At 43.2% G+C, this 16,126-nt stretch overlaps 1 protein-coding gene across 1 annotated transcript in view; it reads left to right on the top strand.

Moving 5' to 3' along the window:
- Positions 1-13,571, top strand: part of npdc1a (neural proliferation, differentiation and control, 1a) — a 32,781-nt gene extending 19,210 nt beyond the window's left edge. Inside the window, exons 3-9 of the mRNA XM_036528221.1 lie at positions 4,881-4,973; positions 5,433-5,621; positions 7,074-7,140; positions 8,385-8,469; positions 8,645-8,724; positions 9,101-9,200; positions 9,472-13,571. Of these exons, the coding sequence (XP_036384114.1) occupies positions 4,881-4,973; positions 5,433-5,621; positions 7,074-7,140; positions 8,385-8,469; positions 8,645-8,724; positions 9,101-9,200; positions 9,472-9,543 (686 nt within the window). The 3' untranslated portion in view covers positions 9,544-13,571. The remainder of the gene's footprint in view (positions 1-4,880; positions 4,974-5,432; positions 5,622-7,073; positions 7,141-8,384; positions 8,470-8,644; positions 8,725-9,100; positions 9,201-9,471) is intronic.
- Positions 13,572-16,126: the final 2,555 nt, after the last annotated feature.

Consider the following 16,126-nt stretch of genomic DNA (forward strand, 5'->3'; position numbering starts at 1 on the left):
ATTACAGTGTAAACATGTGGAAGTGCATTTTAGTCGCTCTTTATTTTAAACTAGAATAATGCTTAATGAACGCCTGATCAGTGCTGGTCCGATTTTGCATACTGTGGGCTTTGCATTTGGATAGGAGTCAGATGGGTACTAATAAATGTGGAGGGGGGCTGGTGAAAATGTTGTGTGGCATACATAAAGGCTATAACGGTTACGTCACTACACATCTACACTCAGAACACACAGGATGTTGATGAAAATACAACCCATGTTTATATTCACGAGATGTTTATTTCCTTAGCTGAGGTCCTTGTCCAGGGGCAGCTTTATTGCCTTATATTTTTATATGATACCCATTTGAGCAGCTTGATATTTACCGCAGCAATCTAGGTTAAGTATCTTGCTCAAGGAAACAGCAGCAGTGCCTCACTTGGAATTTGAACCTGCAATCACCTGGTTGCAAGCGCTGTCCACTACTGCTTATTTAATGTCTTAAATATTGTACATCTGTTTCCAGCAGAACTGAGCTGTGGATGTGTCGCTTCTTATTTGCCTGTTAGTCACAGTGATTGCTATGTGGGTTTAGAAGTGGGGGGTTTATTCACGAGAGGAGCACCAGGGAGTGCTCGTTACCCCCACAGCTATGAGAATATCAGGCTGTTCAGCCTGCTCCGTCTGCGCAGAGGCTATCTGGTTCCCCTCATCAACATCCCCCCTTCCTCTCAGGAGTGTCTCTCTTAATGACTCTACAGAGGGTAAAGGAACATCCCATCTCTGTCATCGTAACACTCACAGCCACACAAACAGCCACGCATACAAATACTCACACACAGTAATGCATTATAGCACACATAGTTGCACAATATGCACACTTACACATATGCACACCGACACACACATATACACATACTACGCAGCAGTCTCCTATTGTATACAATAACACAGACACACAAGCACTGCACTGCACTATAACGCACTGAGAGCAATGCCCCAGGAGCAGTATTTGATTCATGGCCGCAGCAGAGGTTTGCATGCCGTGTAGCAGGCAGGCCAGTGTTTGTCATTAAGGCGTTCACCCCTCCTGTTATCTCACTGTTCGCACATCAGTCAGGGTTTCTTTATGATGGCAACACACACACACACACACACACACACACACACACACAAACACAAAGACATCGCCCTCAATGTTTGTAGAGAGGGCAGTGTGGAAAGACCTGTGTAAGAGACAAGGGCCATGTTTATACTGCAGCACGGTGCTGCCTGAGAGCCGTGGTACCAGCATCGATGCAGGTTAACGGCTCTGCGCCTGTAAACATACAAATGATCTCAGCCCTCAGCCTAATTAAGGTCTCTGCTTCTGTCAGGCCCATACCTCTCTGTCTGCCTGTCTGTCCAATCCATCCACTCCATATGGATACCCAGTGATGAGATTGGGGGGGGAATATTTTGATATTGTTGATGGCACATGTCTTTTGGTTTGTCTATGTGGTAACACAGAAGAAAACTGAGAGGATACGTGTCACTGTGAGAATGGCTGTTGGGTGTATGGGCCCAGTTTTTTTCCTGAGAACTCTCCACACATGCATTTGTCGCATTCACCACAAGAGGGCAGCATGGGGCACCTAATGTCTGCCTCAGACTGAGAGGCACAAGGCAGCCAGTTGTGGGAGGAAATAAATCAAACAACATATTATGTAACCAATATTCATTTTCCTTAAATTCATAACATGCCAAGCTAATGTTTCATGGAAACTGTAAATACTTAATAATAATAATAATAAAAAAAGTTATTGTTAGTTTGTATACATTTTTTGTTGTTTGGGGAGGATTCCATTGTGAAAAAGGTCAGTTCTGTTTGTATTCGCTTAAACATCGTTTCTTAGTGAGACGTCCATTGCATCATTTATAGGTCAGCAATGAAAATGCAAACTGGGTCAGGATAATCTTCATGTATTTCATTTTGTCAAAATGTGGTCAATGACGATATTAAAAGAACGAGAGCTGTCCTGGTTTTTCCCTCACTGTGAAATTGTTAATAGGATATTAAAGTGTAATCAGTGATGGTGATGATGCCATTTATCTGATTCAGAGCTAGGTTCTTCACAGTTTCATGGTTTATGAGTTCACTCTGCTCTGTGAATTGTTCTAAGAAAAAGTGTAAATGATGTGACCGGAATCGCAGCTCACTGCAGAGGTGCCGGGCTAATCACTGTTTGTTTGTTTCATGTTTGTTTCTTTGTGTATAAACGATCCTCGTGGGCACTGCTCAAGGGTATTATGTGTAATTACAGAACTGCTGTAGGAAGCTACTATCATCCAGATGGTCGAAGGAACACAAGCACCCACACACACAACACACACACACAAGCACACACATACTGTGTATACATAAATGAACACCCACACGTATGCTGTAGATGCACACACACACACGCAAACATGCACACACACCTGCATGCACTGTACATAAACTGTGTGTGTACACAAACACCACACATGGACAAACCTTCAAGAGCCAGAAGACCCACTGTAGGCTTTGTAGTGAAACATTGACCACAGCTGGATGCGCATCGGTGCATGTGTGTAATCTAGATATATAGATTTACATATAATTATTTAGTAAAAAGACAAGATCATGCTGTTCAGCCCGTGTTATCTCATAATTTGCACATCATTTCAAGTAAATCTTCTGGGTAAAGATTGCTCTTCATTGGTGTATTCGTTTTCAAATTTTAAATATTTCAGTAAATTCCTACTCAGCCTCTGTTTGCTAAGAGCAAGGCAGTCTAGCATCATAAAAGTCATCTCAACACCTGGAACGAGTCTCGTAGCTTTTCCTGCTACATTTTCAATAACTTTCTTTTTTTTTTTTACCACACGAGCCTTAGGTCCGTCAGCCATTACCACAGAAATACCAATGCAAAGTGAAGCTGTCTGTATAAACTGTTCAGGGTCTAGGCCTTTTAGGAATTGACCAGTAGCAATAGTGTTAGGACAAGTGTCCCTGGATCAGTTCTGGTACCAGAAACATGACACCACATCTCCCCCTGGGTTTTAAAGTGACATATTTCTGGATTGTGCTCTGTAGCAGTCACTAAAGCAATATAGACTTGTAGAGGGGTACTTCAGACAGACGCACACACACACACACACACACACACCCTGCAGATCTCCCCCTAAAGTACAGATGGCTTGTCCCACCCCTGAGACACCTGCTGTGGGCCATACTAAAGGACTGCAGACGGAGGAGGAGGAAAAACAAAACAGACAGGGAAAATGCTGTCGGTTCGTCCCGTGCTCATTACGGCAGGCAGATGGCTGACACTGTGTACTGTAACAGATGCACTGGAGCAAAGCTCATTCCACAACATCCTAATTACTGTATGACACAGATATGCGGGGAAAAAAAACACAGAAATCCAAAGGTTAGCGCTAAGCGTTCCCCACACTCTGCTTTTCTACAATGTCAGCTCCCCCATCTGATGGAGAACACGCTGTGCCCAGTAATACTGACGAATATGAAGAGACTCAAGAGACCGGTGAAGCTGAGGTGGTGTTGCTGAGGGTTTCAAACACGCCTCTGGTTGCTGCCCCTCCTGCTGTCGCTGGGGAACCTACCGAAAATGGCATAGTCCTACTACAGATGTGGCCATAGTGTTTGTTACCGCAACATGTGTTTGCATGACAGTTGCCACTGCGGTAGGGTTTTGTGGTGGTATAGGTTTTAGGTGGGGTGGTGTAGTAGGTACCACAAGTTGTGTGTGTATGTATGTGTGTGCCTGGGTGCGTGTACAGTATATGTGTGGGTGTTTGTGTACACACACAGTTTTGCACATGTGTATTTGCATGTGTATGTGCCTACAGTATATATGTGGGTGTTCATTTATGTATATGTAGTGTGTGTGTGTGTGTGTGTGTGTGCGCAGGAGACATTTCCCTATACCGGATAATGCAATCAAAGCGCGTGAGAAGATGAGTCAGATTTATGTGAGATACGCAGTGATCAGGGTACCTCACCTTTCACAAGCAAGCACACAAACGTTTCTTCAACTGACTTAAGCGCTTTGCCACAATGTCAGATGCTGTGGTTTGAATTTCAGTTCCTGGTTTCAGTTCTGATATTTTACCATACTAAAGCTCTATGCTCTGAAAGAGAGCATCGCTGTTGCTGCTCAGGTGTAGTTTGCAGTCAATGGCCTCTGGTGTGAAGCAGGGCCCTGGGGTTATGGCTTTGCCCCCTGCAGTGTCCCATCCCTTGGCCACACACACACTACAAGCCCTAGTTGCCTAGGAGAGGCCTGTTCAGGCCCTGGAATGTAACTTTTACACTGTGTACCTCTGGAGACCTGTCTGGCTAGGAGCTCTCTTTAATCACTCTGTGCCTTTGTGCTGTTTCCACTCTGTAGCCACAAACAACATGCAGGAGCATCGCTGTTCACACACTAAATGGTAAATGGTAAATGGACTGCATTTATATAGCACTTTTCTACTCATTTTGAGTACTCAAAGCACTTTACAGTTATATGCCTCATATCAACCTACCAGTGGCAGAGGCTGCCATACAAGGTACCAAATGGCCACTAGGAACAGTTTAAGGTTCAGTGTCTTGCTCAAGGACACTTCGACATAATGTTAGCTTGTGCTTTCACACACAAATATACAGTCTCACACATGCAGAGACACATACAAAACTCTCACAGAAGTCTACTCACAGATGTACCTACATACGGGGGGGGGGGGGGGGGGGGTGCATGGACACATGCAGATGCACACAGAAATCAGCTCACACATGTGCACGGCACAGGCGTGTGCAGGCGTACATACCATCGCACACATTCTGCTTCATCTCTGAATTCTGAACTCCGTCTTCCTTTTTTTTTTTTCCTCAGGTAAAATGACCTCATTTCCAGAGCTGGATGAAGAGATTGACTTCCTGTCCTCTGTCATTGCCAAACAAGAAGATTCGGAAATCAAACAATCAGGTGAGAGTGCAGACATATACATCCATTCGTCTGTCTGTCTGTCTGCCTCTGCCACAAATAACCCCTGTTACTCAAATCAAGCCAGAAATAAACCATGACGTACACATTCCTCTCTTTCTACCTCTGAGTTTCTATCTGTTAAATGTGAGTGAAGATAAAGAGTGGCTTCTCAGTTTGACGGTATACAGGTTTCATTAAAGGGCTCAAAGGGTCTCATTTTGTTGGACAATGCAGTTTTGATCTGTTTAGGGTATTTGTGGGGTTTTGTAAATAGAAATTAAATATTCCTGATTTCTTCTGCCTCCTGTTTATTTATGGTCTTTCAGACAGCTGTTCAGTGAAGAAATTTTAAATAATCAAAGTCTTGAGCTCTCTTTCCACCTCCCCGCTCTTGCTCTCCCTCTCTTTCTCTCTCCCGTTCTCTCTCTCTCTCTCTCTCTCTCTCTCTCTCGCTCTCAGTAACACCCTCTCAGGTGAGCCCGAAAGCCAAGCTTGGAGATCCACAGAAGAAGAGCCCGTCCAATGCCACAGTAGGACACCCCAGAACAAGCAGCCCCCCCACCTCACCGCCCCACCCTCCCACGCAGCCGGCGGACCGTAGCGGGCCCCTGGCGATCCCCTACCCCTCCAAGGATGGCCTTCTGATCAGTACGTACCCCAGGGTTCCATTCCACCAGTACCGCCACACTGGGGTTGAACCAGATGGTACAGTTCACTCCCAACCCCCACCCCCCCACAATGTCCATGGTGCAACTTTCCATATCAACCAAGCAGTTTAAAACCTAGCAGTTTAAATCAAGGTTTGAGTATGGGATGAGTAAATACATTTGGCAAAAAAAGCAGTTGTTTCCACCATAAGCAGGCGGATCGGGACAGCCTGTGTGCTCTGACGTCAAAACATTCAGGTGCATCAGAGCTGACGGATTAAAATCAAACTACCCAAAACAAAGACGCAATCGATGAACAAAAGTGTCTTTTTTTTCCCTGTCGTAACCAGGCGCCCAAGCGTCAGCGCTCTGAAAACACTGGATTAGAACTGTGGTCGCATTTTTAAAACCGGCAGAGGACAGTGTCTCTCAGTTCTGTTCCCCCATGTAATCGCATTACTCTACATTAGTACCATTACTCTTGGTTAGTGCTTTTTTACCGCCCGCCCCACATTCAGGCCAAATTCACTTAGCATCCAATCCCATCTGTGCTAGATGCGTGGTGGCATTTAACAGCACACGCCCAAACTGTGCAGCTCTCTGGACAGGATAAGTGTTTGGAGGCTGTGTTGATGTTGTGATTGAGTCTGATTATGCCGCACACATGCTGAATTCATCTGCAATGCAATATGCATCACGCATGTGTAGCAGAAACATGCTCTAAACTGAAATAAAGTATGCGCAATCAAAAGCAGCGGGTGTTTACCCTGCTCAGTCAATGTGTAGTGGCCATTTCACATTGCATAAGGGACAAATGGGTAGCAAGCAGTGCTCCTCCCTGTAGTCTATGCATGTTTATCTCAGTAATGAGCATGGGTGTCCTCACACAGGGCAGACCTGACACACAGCTGGTAAACAAGCCTAGGTGTTTGTGTGTGTTAATGGGTGTGCATGGATGGCCATAATCTATGTTGAACCTCTGACACCATAAAGAATGAAAGTGTATGCCTTTTTGAGGGAGGTTTTTGATCAAAGCTTCAGATCCTGTTCTGGGTCATTCCATTTTTATTGCTGGTCTCATTTGAACTTGCTAACACTGATGCTTCGTTCACACGGCAGCTTCACAGTGGGGTCTTTGTGCCATTGTGACTGTAGGGAATTAATTACTCTATGGTCAGTTGCACTTGAGAATGTGGCATTGATGTTTTCCCCAGTCCATTTGATGCCAGTGACTGGCTAAATAGGTGACTGGGTCATTTTCCAAGAGGGCTGTTGCAAAAAAAAAAAAAAAAAAAATTGTACTTTTTTTTTCCTTCTCCTTTTCTCTCCTCCCACTTTCTCTCCTCCCTTCTCTCTCTCCCTTCCTCCGCACTTAATCTCATGCACCCCCTCTATCTCGCAATCCATCCATCTCTCCATCTCTCTACCTCTCTTTCACTGTCTCCATTTGCAGTTATGGTTGGTGTGTGTATCGTTGTGGGGACTGTGGCTTTGATTCTGGCAGCAATTTGCTGGGTCAGGTAAGAACCATGTAATGCGTAGTGCTTTATTGTTGAGTCCGTTATGCATGCCAGGTTGACTCGGGTTCACAGATCTCAATGCTCAAAATGTACTTAAAGTGACATAATTTTTATCATAACTTTAAAGTGTAGCTCATTTCAGTGCAAGTTCATGCACAATGATCTGTTTTTTTAATGTACAACTTGAAATGTCACCATTTTAGTAACATAATGGGACATTATTTTTATTATTAAAGGGACATAATTTAAAACATAAAATATGAATTCTGAGTGGGTTTTGCTTGGTCATAAATGCTTAATGAAGTGAGGACCCAAAACAAAATATGCATTTTAATTAGCTTACCAATGTATAAACAAAGTAGTCCTACTTCTTGAATGTGTAGTGTGAAATGGACTGCAGTGTAATCCGCCTGTTATGGTAATGTTTATACAGTCACAGTTATACAGTCATACAGAATCAAGGCAGCTGAAATGCATGAATTTCATGAATTTCAAATCAGGGAAAAGTATGCCAACACCCAGTACAAGAGTTATTTAACTGTTGCTAAATTGCTTTGATCGAAATATTAATTAATATAAATAGAGAATTAAGAGGACAGACACGTGTACATTAACGTGATGTCTTGTGTTCAATACAAACATGCTGGCTGCTCATAATCAGCCTGAGAAAGTCAAGAGCTCTCTGTTCCTTGGCACCTGCCAGAACAGCCTCTGCGCTCAGGCTCTTGGAAACCTCACATGGCCTCTTAGAGTTTGGTTCTGCTTAACTCTGTCGTAATTGTTAGGCTTACTATTTTCCCTTATCGTATTGCTTTAGCATGTGCACTTTTGGTTCTTTGCTTTTCCAGTCACTCTGTGTAATGGTGTCTGGCAGATGTGTGAACGTACATGTGAAATACACAGCAGCAATTTCTGTGAAGCATATTGATAGGTACAGGGGCAGGTTTTCCAGGTATGTCACTGTCATCAGTGCAATGCAGTGCTCGTGTTGGCATTTACCAATCCTAAGCTTTTGTGAGCTGTTGTTTTTCTTCAACTTGAGAACTCACTATTCGTCCAGCAGATGTAAGCTCTTGCTTATGCCATTGCGAGGAATGGATAATCCACTGCAGCGTGTGGAGAGACAGGAATCTTGGCAGGAACTGTCCAGAACAGGACTGAAACACCAAGCCCTGTACAGGGCTCTGTTGTGTTTGCTTGTCATTGTTTGCTGTAAAACTGAAAAAGTTTGGCACCCCCTTCAGGTTGCAGAAGGAATCACGCATGGCCCAGAAGGTGGATTACCCAGCATTTAATGTAATGGCACCCACCTCCTCCGACAGAACCTCGGTGAGCAGCACAACCGTAAACAAAGTAGAATTGAAAAATGTGCATGTTGAGCATCACAGTTGTTCAGGCAATGCGTTATGACCGATGCTTCTCTGCAACAGTTGTACATGAAAGAGGATATGTGAACTCATGTAGCCCTCCTGCTCACCCCTGGGTTCCCTCTGTGTCCTGACAGCCAGGGGATAAGAAGCTAGCTCAGAGCGCCCAGATGTATCACTACCAGCATCAAAAGCAACAGATGTTATCAATGGAGAAGTGAGTACAACTCTCCCTCCCTCAAATCACCATCACTGTCTCTGTGATAGTCTCTCCCTCTTTCTGACTCCTGCCCATGTTGGTACAACACACAGGCAAGACTTGTAACCCAGAGGTTGCCCTGGGCAGGGTGCTTAACTTGAATTTCCTCAGTTTTACCTCAGAATGTAATGTGATGGTCTCTCTCCAACTCCTCTCTCAGTGACATTCTCTTCCATAGACTCCTCCCCTGTGATAGTCTCTGTGTAGTAGTTTCTCTCTCCGACTCCGACTCTGTAACAGCCTGTCTTTCTGACCACTTTCTATGATAGTCTCTCTTTCATTCTTGCTTGTGTGACAGTCTCTCTCTGACTCTGCCATCTTTGTGTGTTCTTAGACACAAAGAGGAGCCCAAGATACCAGACTCAGGGGCCACGTCAGACGAGGAAAATGAGGATGGGGACTTCACAGTGTACGAGTGTCCTGGATTGGCACCAGTGAGTATTTCACTGTTTAGCAAGGCATGCCAGGCCTAGCTCAGTGCGCACACACACACACACACACACACAGAGACTCACAGTATACACACAGTCTGTAGACACACTTACATGCACACACACAAATACACATATAGGCATATGGAGAAACACAGATACAAACAAATTAACTGAGGTGATAGCCAAGTTGGCACAAAGTGGATTTGCATGTGTAATCTTATTTTAAAGTATTTGTTGTTTAACTAAATGCTTTTGTTTGTTTCCTTTCTAGACTGGAGAGATGGAGGTTAAAAACCCACTGTTTGATGATTCTACGCTGCATTCCCAGAGGAACCACAAGTAACACACACATACAAATGCACACACACAAACACACACTCTCAACCTGTGGTAAAATACTCAAACATAAACACATACAGCAAAATGCACCATCACACAAATAGATGTGAACACTGTATATCAATAGTCTAAAACATTACACAGACAAACCTACACACAATCACAGGAGGGAAAACCCTCCCCTGTACTGTCGGAAAGGCCTACCAGACATCCCCTGTGGTGTACCAAGTATCTCAGAATAAATGGGGGAAGCATGAGACAAGGACAAGGGCAGAGCGTCTGAAGAAGAGATGAAATTGACTGTACAGAGATCTGCCAGGACTCCAGCGAGCCACCTGGACACACTGCCCCCCGATGGAAATTCTGTGGAATTGCATCCCAGTTTGAGCATTACCCCACATTGACCCTTCCCCCCTCTCTGCTGTCCTGACCAGGTTCATTCCCTGCTGTCTCCCCCTGACTGTTCACCATTCAAGAAGCTGACATCTCCTCCCATCCACACAACCCCCTCTCACACATATATTTTCTTCTTTCTCTCAACATAGTTTCTGTTAAGCTTTCACTGATTTATGTTTTTTTCTCTCTGTTTGCTTTGTCTTTTTTTAGTGGTTGTCTTTTAGTTGACCATAGTGAAAGGAGGACCATGTGTAGATTATGCTGAGTTTGTCTTCTCTTTCTCTTTGTGTTTGGTTGTGCTTACTCTCTCTCTGTCTGTGTCTCTGTATCTCTGTATTTCTCACTCTCAGTGATGTAGCTGTTCTCACCATGTCATCCTGTATAACCGGTGCTCCGGTGCTTTCCAAAAAGCTCTTATTTGGTTGAGATAAAATAAGACATCATTCACACACACACACACACATACACACACATTTGGGGAGCAAGAACAACAAAAATGGGGGGTATCAAGATTTCTGCCACAGACAGTCCCTTGAATATGTACCCCCGTCCCCCAAGTATTTAACCCAATGTAAATTGTGCAAAGAAGTGAAAGCTGTAAAACTCACACTTCAGCTGATACTATGCTGATTCCCAGAATGACCTCTGAGCTGCACGGATGTGTTTCAAGATTTGATCCAGAATATACAGAGTGAAATACGCTTGGAGTGAAATCTGCTCTAAGTGGAATCTGCCTTGGTTGCAGTACAGAAGAGAGAGACCTGGGGCTCACTGTAAGTGCGATATACTGTGAGATCAATACTGTCAATTCTTTCCTTTTTTAAGTACTGCTTGTCAGGGAGGATTGTGCTCTCAGAAATATCAAATTTCTTTTTGGCAAATGTGCAAATGTTGATTTCTGTCTGTACTTGTTTCAAAAAACAATTGCAGGTGGATATTTTTTTTTTTACATTCCATATGAAAGATTTTAGTAACTTTCACACACTGTATGTACATACACGTTAGACTTTAAGCGACACCAGTTAATAGTTTTATGCATGAAGTGATTTCAGTGTGTTAAGAAAATGAAAATTTATATTGTTTTCATGTATGTATGTATACATGTGTGTGTACATATTATTTATAATATGTGCACACACACATAGCTACATGCATACATGGAGTACCCACGTGGAGTTACATATTAAATCCCCTTCAATGTAATGTCTGAAATGTGAGCAGACATGTAATGTGATGAATGTCCTTATCTCAATGAAATTCCAAAGAATTGTAAAAAGCTGGAACAATTTCTGCACCAGAGCCCACACATTGTGTAAATATCTCAGACCAGTATCATCTGTCTACCATCAACTGACTCACACACAACTGACTGAACCTCCTTTTTAATGTAAATACGTACAAATGTGTCAAGAAATAAATCTACCCACCTATATGTATGGATCTGAACATGCTGAATTATCTGGTAATTCCAATTCTCCATTAACTTAAACACTTTGTGAATCTGATTCTATTGTAGGACGCTGTGTGTCACCTGTGTCTTTGGGGGGCATTACTGCATGTCACAAGCCAGTTAGTGAACAGTATTCATACTGGTCAAGGGGCACCTGCCTTGAAATAAGGGCCACTGAACAATTGAAAACAAATAAGTGAAATGAGGTTCCACTCAAATCACCTCACAACCTGTTTATCTTGTTGGTCATGCCTTGTGTTCTATTCAGATTTGTCCTTGATGTTAGCTGAAATACACAAGTATATGCCACAAACAGCTAAATCGTTTCAATGGTTGGACAACTATGTGGACTTGTTAACATGTTAACAGAGAATAGTTTTTTTAAGCAAAAAAAACTTCTTTCCGTTGAGAGTGCAAGCTACAAAGTCTGTTTCCTGTTCTGATTCTCACCACAATCAGATTTAAATAAACTGATAAGACAATTAGACTGTCCTGGAACTGCACTAAATTTAAAGAAAAAACTAGAACGAATTTAATAGCCAACTTCACTGTAACCTCTCCAGCTCTTCAAAGATACGGACTAAATTTGTTCACCTGGAGGGAGAGTTGCTATCAGATTAAAAGAAAACAAACTTTGGTTCAGAGATCAAAATTTGAGTACCAGTCCCTCAAATGTATCTGTGCTATCCATTAGATGATTAAAGACATGAACAAGGATAAAAAAGGCAAAAATGTGATTCCACCTCTTTGATAGTGAATGTTGTCATGCCTTAAAAGTAATCATCAAGGGAGAGCAGACTAGTCAAACTGTGCACTCTGTGTGTGTGCTTGTGTGTGTATGCAAGTCTGGCATGTTCCTCTCCTGTTACATTATGTAGTTCTCAATATTTTTCTACAAAAAAGCGCTTTTTAACTGTGCGGCTAATTGTTTACTAGCTATGAATGCTCCCAACCTGACGTTTTGTAATGCTATCTGTTGTACAGTTCACTCAATCACAACAGTCTAAATAAATAACTACTGCTCACTAGGTGGGGGGAAGTCAATGCAGACATGCAGGATCTGCACTTGAGCACACACATCCACTCTTACACATGCTCAGCACCCCACATAAACACCCTCTGTGAATCTGAAACAAACACCAGTAATCCTAAGGGGATGACTGTGGCTTTTAACTGAACTGATTGTGGAAAAAAACCTCGAACGCTAGCAAAGGGGACACACACCGTTCTCACTCCCCAAGCTTGTAATGGGCCATTTTTGCCACTTATAGGTGTGCTTTTTGGGGGAGCAGTAGGGTGGAAGATGCCTTTTGAGGCAGCGCTGGGCCATTAAGGCCATTGTACTGCCTGATAGCAGGAGGCAAGCAGTTAAGTGGTCGAGGTAGATAGACCCCATCAGCCGAGAGTAACACAGCTCCTATACCGCATTTGGGTTGTGACAGTTAATTTTTGAAAGCCTCGATCAAGGCTAGCTCCAACTTCCCTAATTGCCTGAAGGAAAGGTCCTGAAGAGACATATCAGTCAGATGTTGTTGAAACGGGTTGAAATGCTCTGTGAGGACAGTATAGGTGAGCCTGGCCCAACCAGAATCCAGTGTAAAGCTGGGCTTGGTTATGATAGAGAGTCATGTAGAGTCAAGTAGCTTAAGCCAAATTTCTACTCCTGAGGCATAGAGATTTGGAACTGACAAAACAATGAAACCAAGCTGGTCAGCAGTGGTCCATGGAGAAAACCACATGGGGACAGTAGGGGGCAGTGAGGAAGTCGCTATTGTCTATAGTAGAATGCAAATTAATTTTTTCAAACACTGCAAAAATAGAATCGGCCCTTGGTGCAGAAGGCATGAAGGTAGCAATCAATGTGGATGTCAAAGCTCAAGGCATTTAGGAGAGTTTAGGGAAATATTTAGAGGTGGTCTGACTGGTTCGGGGGCAGGGCAGCATATGAGCAATTCAATGGGGGTTGGGGGTGGTATTAAGAATGGGGAAACTCTGTGACTGAGTGGAATAAACTAAAACACATAGTTTTGGGGAACATATCATGCCCCTGCATTAACTCCCACTTTGGTGACCAAACCTTACATTTTGTATGGCAGGTCGAGTCAGCATGTGTTGCTGGGGGAAACTCTGCCCCTCAAGTGATTTACAAATTGTTTCACAACTTGGGCAGTTTGACCTGCATGTAGACATGGATAAAAATATGCAAGAACAAATGAAGTTGACTCAAACATGAAGATAAAATAAAACCATTTATATTGCATTACAATTTGTGGGCTGTGTTGTCTTTCTTTAACTGTAATATGTGTTATGCTGAAAGTAAAATGCAAAACGCTATAAATGACAGTCCTAATGATATTTTATGTTTCTATTGTGTTTCTATCAAGCATATAAAATGAAGTTACTTCAAAAAATACTTTCAAATCCATATATAAATATTGAATACTTCAATGAACTTTTTGACACTTAAAACTGTATAAAAATATCAATGCAATCCAATATAGAACTGCATATGTATTTTGGAAATGTTAAGAAATAAAGTGCATTCCAAATTCACTGGCATGAATCATCATCGAAATTCATTCCATGAGCATTGAAGCTGATGTTCTGATTATGATTTGTTATCAGATAGTGTAGCTAGGTGCTATGCTTTACTGATTAAAATGTCACGATAATATAGAGATTGCTCTCTTGAAATCCATTCATTACATTTTCTGTGGGAGTTCAAAATGATATTTAGTTCAACAATTATGAAACCTGTTGCTGTTACCAAGAGGAGCTTGAATTGTTTTGTCTTGGTCTTGTGCCTCTGCTTGGCCACCTTGTGTGTCTCTGCTACTCGTCCTTTGACTATGTATCCATTTGGGTAGGCAGATACAACATTACATGAGCTACACTGACATCTACCAGTAATAAATCAGGTTCTGAACTCAGCAGTGTGCTCTACAACTCACCACCAATCCCACCTACTACTGGTCAGCACAATGAAGTGGGACAGTCGGTTTATTGCCCTTACTGCTCATGTCTGAAGTGGGTGGTGGATGGGTGAATTATTGCTGTCTGTGTGTCTAGCCCTCATTGTTGAGGGATTCTGCCTTTACGCCCCTCGTAGCTCCCCTCCACTCCTTCTTCTCAAGGGCTAATGTCAGCACTAGTTCCAGGTCACGTGTTCAAAAAAAAGACATAGTTTCCTTGAATTTAGCAATGCTGGGAGACCGGAGATAAAGAGATGAAACCGAGTTAGCGTTTCCCTTCTCCAGTCCGCCAGTGCTTTTCTTGCCACCTGTCAATGTCCAGTTTACCACTTTCACAACAATCTGTCAAGCAGAAGAGCGTAATCTTATCGGTGTCATTCCGCGAGGTCTGCCCAGATGAGCAGTTTGTGTGATTCATCGTGTGATTGTATCTCACAGCCAGCACATTGAGGCAGCAGTGCAGCATCTGACTTACGAGACGGATGGCATTCTGTTTCTGAGGGAAGAGACAGGCTTAGTTAAAAGACAGAGCAGGAGGGGTGCTTAAAGACAAGATCTAAAGACATCTGGCTTTTTATTTAATCTCCACCCCCCTGTAAGTCCAATGGCCTCAGCCCCCTCTGAAACCTGGCTGTACACTTTCTCCCCAAGTGTCTGTGCTTTGCATGACAATCCCCAAGGCCACGGTACAGCACAATGCCTATATCTGAGTTTGATGTCTTTTAAGTCTTTGACCAACTCTTGGGCCTCCTGTGTCCTCCCCCCCTGGGCCTGTAATTGGGTGAGAAGGGGAGCGAATGGGAAGTCTTTATTCAGATCCAGTTCGGCAGAGTATGTCTGTAGGTGGGGGGTAGATTGTTTGACTTTGTGCCCAATAGGGACTCCAGTGTTGGAGGTGGTCAGGCAGGTATTAGAGGGATTAGATATAGAATTCAGGTAGATCACAGGTATCTTTTGCATTTATTTGTTTTCTCTTGTATTTCATGTTTTTTTAATCTAAAAGCCCCCCCCTCAATGTCCATCTATTAAACGTGAAATGCTATATTCAAGTATCCCATAACAGGAACTTGATTTTTCTTCTTTCATAGCTTGTCTATATATGTTTATTATTGCTAAAGGATATACTGTAGGTATAAATTATGAAAACAAAATCAATAACACAGGGAAAAGCATTCTCTTTGTTTTTCTTTATCTCTATCTTTCTGCCACACATGCACACACACCTTTTATTTATATTAATTGTGCCCACTACGAAAAAAACAAAGGTTACCGTTGCTGAATGTGGCTGTCCTTGCTGGTACCGAAAGTACGACTTTGGGCTGTTTAGCATTGCTGAAACTGTGAGGATTGGGTGGGGGTGCAGGTATCAAAGGGTTGCGACTTATTGTTCGGATCTGAAAGCCAGCTAATGGTCGGCCATCGCAACTCGGGGTCTGGAAGCCGCGGGGAGCCCGGGAGCCCAATTGCACAATGGCTACCCCCCGCCTCCCCGCGGCGCGTCTTCCTGCCACAATCTGTGGCAAACGAGCTGGTCGGGGGGGTTCGCAGCTGCCCTGGCACTATGACCATCTTCTTCGTACACACCAACAACATGGATATTTAAGTCATGCATGTTATCAATTCTTTTTCACAAATCGCTTCATTTTTTCGGTTTTATTGCTAAGCATTGCTTGCGCACCGACAAATCAATCATACAGGGGCAGTGTTAGCCTAACATCACCAAAAAAATGATCTCACGTTGCAATTTCCCTGCAACTGTAAAAGGCAGA

This window comes from Megalops cyprinoides, chromosome 5, assembly GCF_013368585.1.
Source record: "Megalops cyprinoides isolate fMegCyp1 chromosome 5, fMegCyp1.pri, whole genome shotgun sequence".
Lineage (NCBI taxonomy): Eukaryota > Metazoa > Chordata > Actinopteri > Elopiformes > Megalopidae > Megalops > Megalops cyprinoides.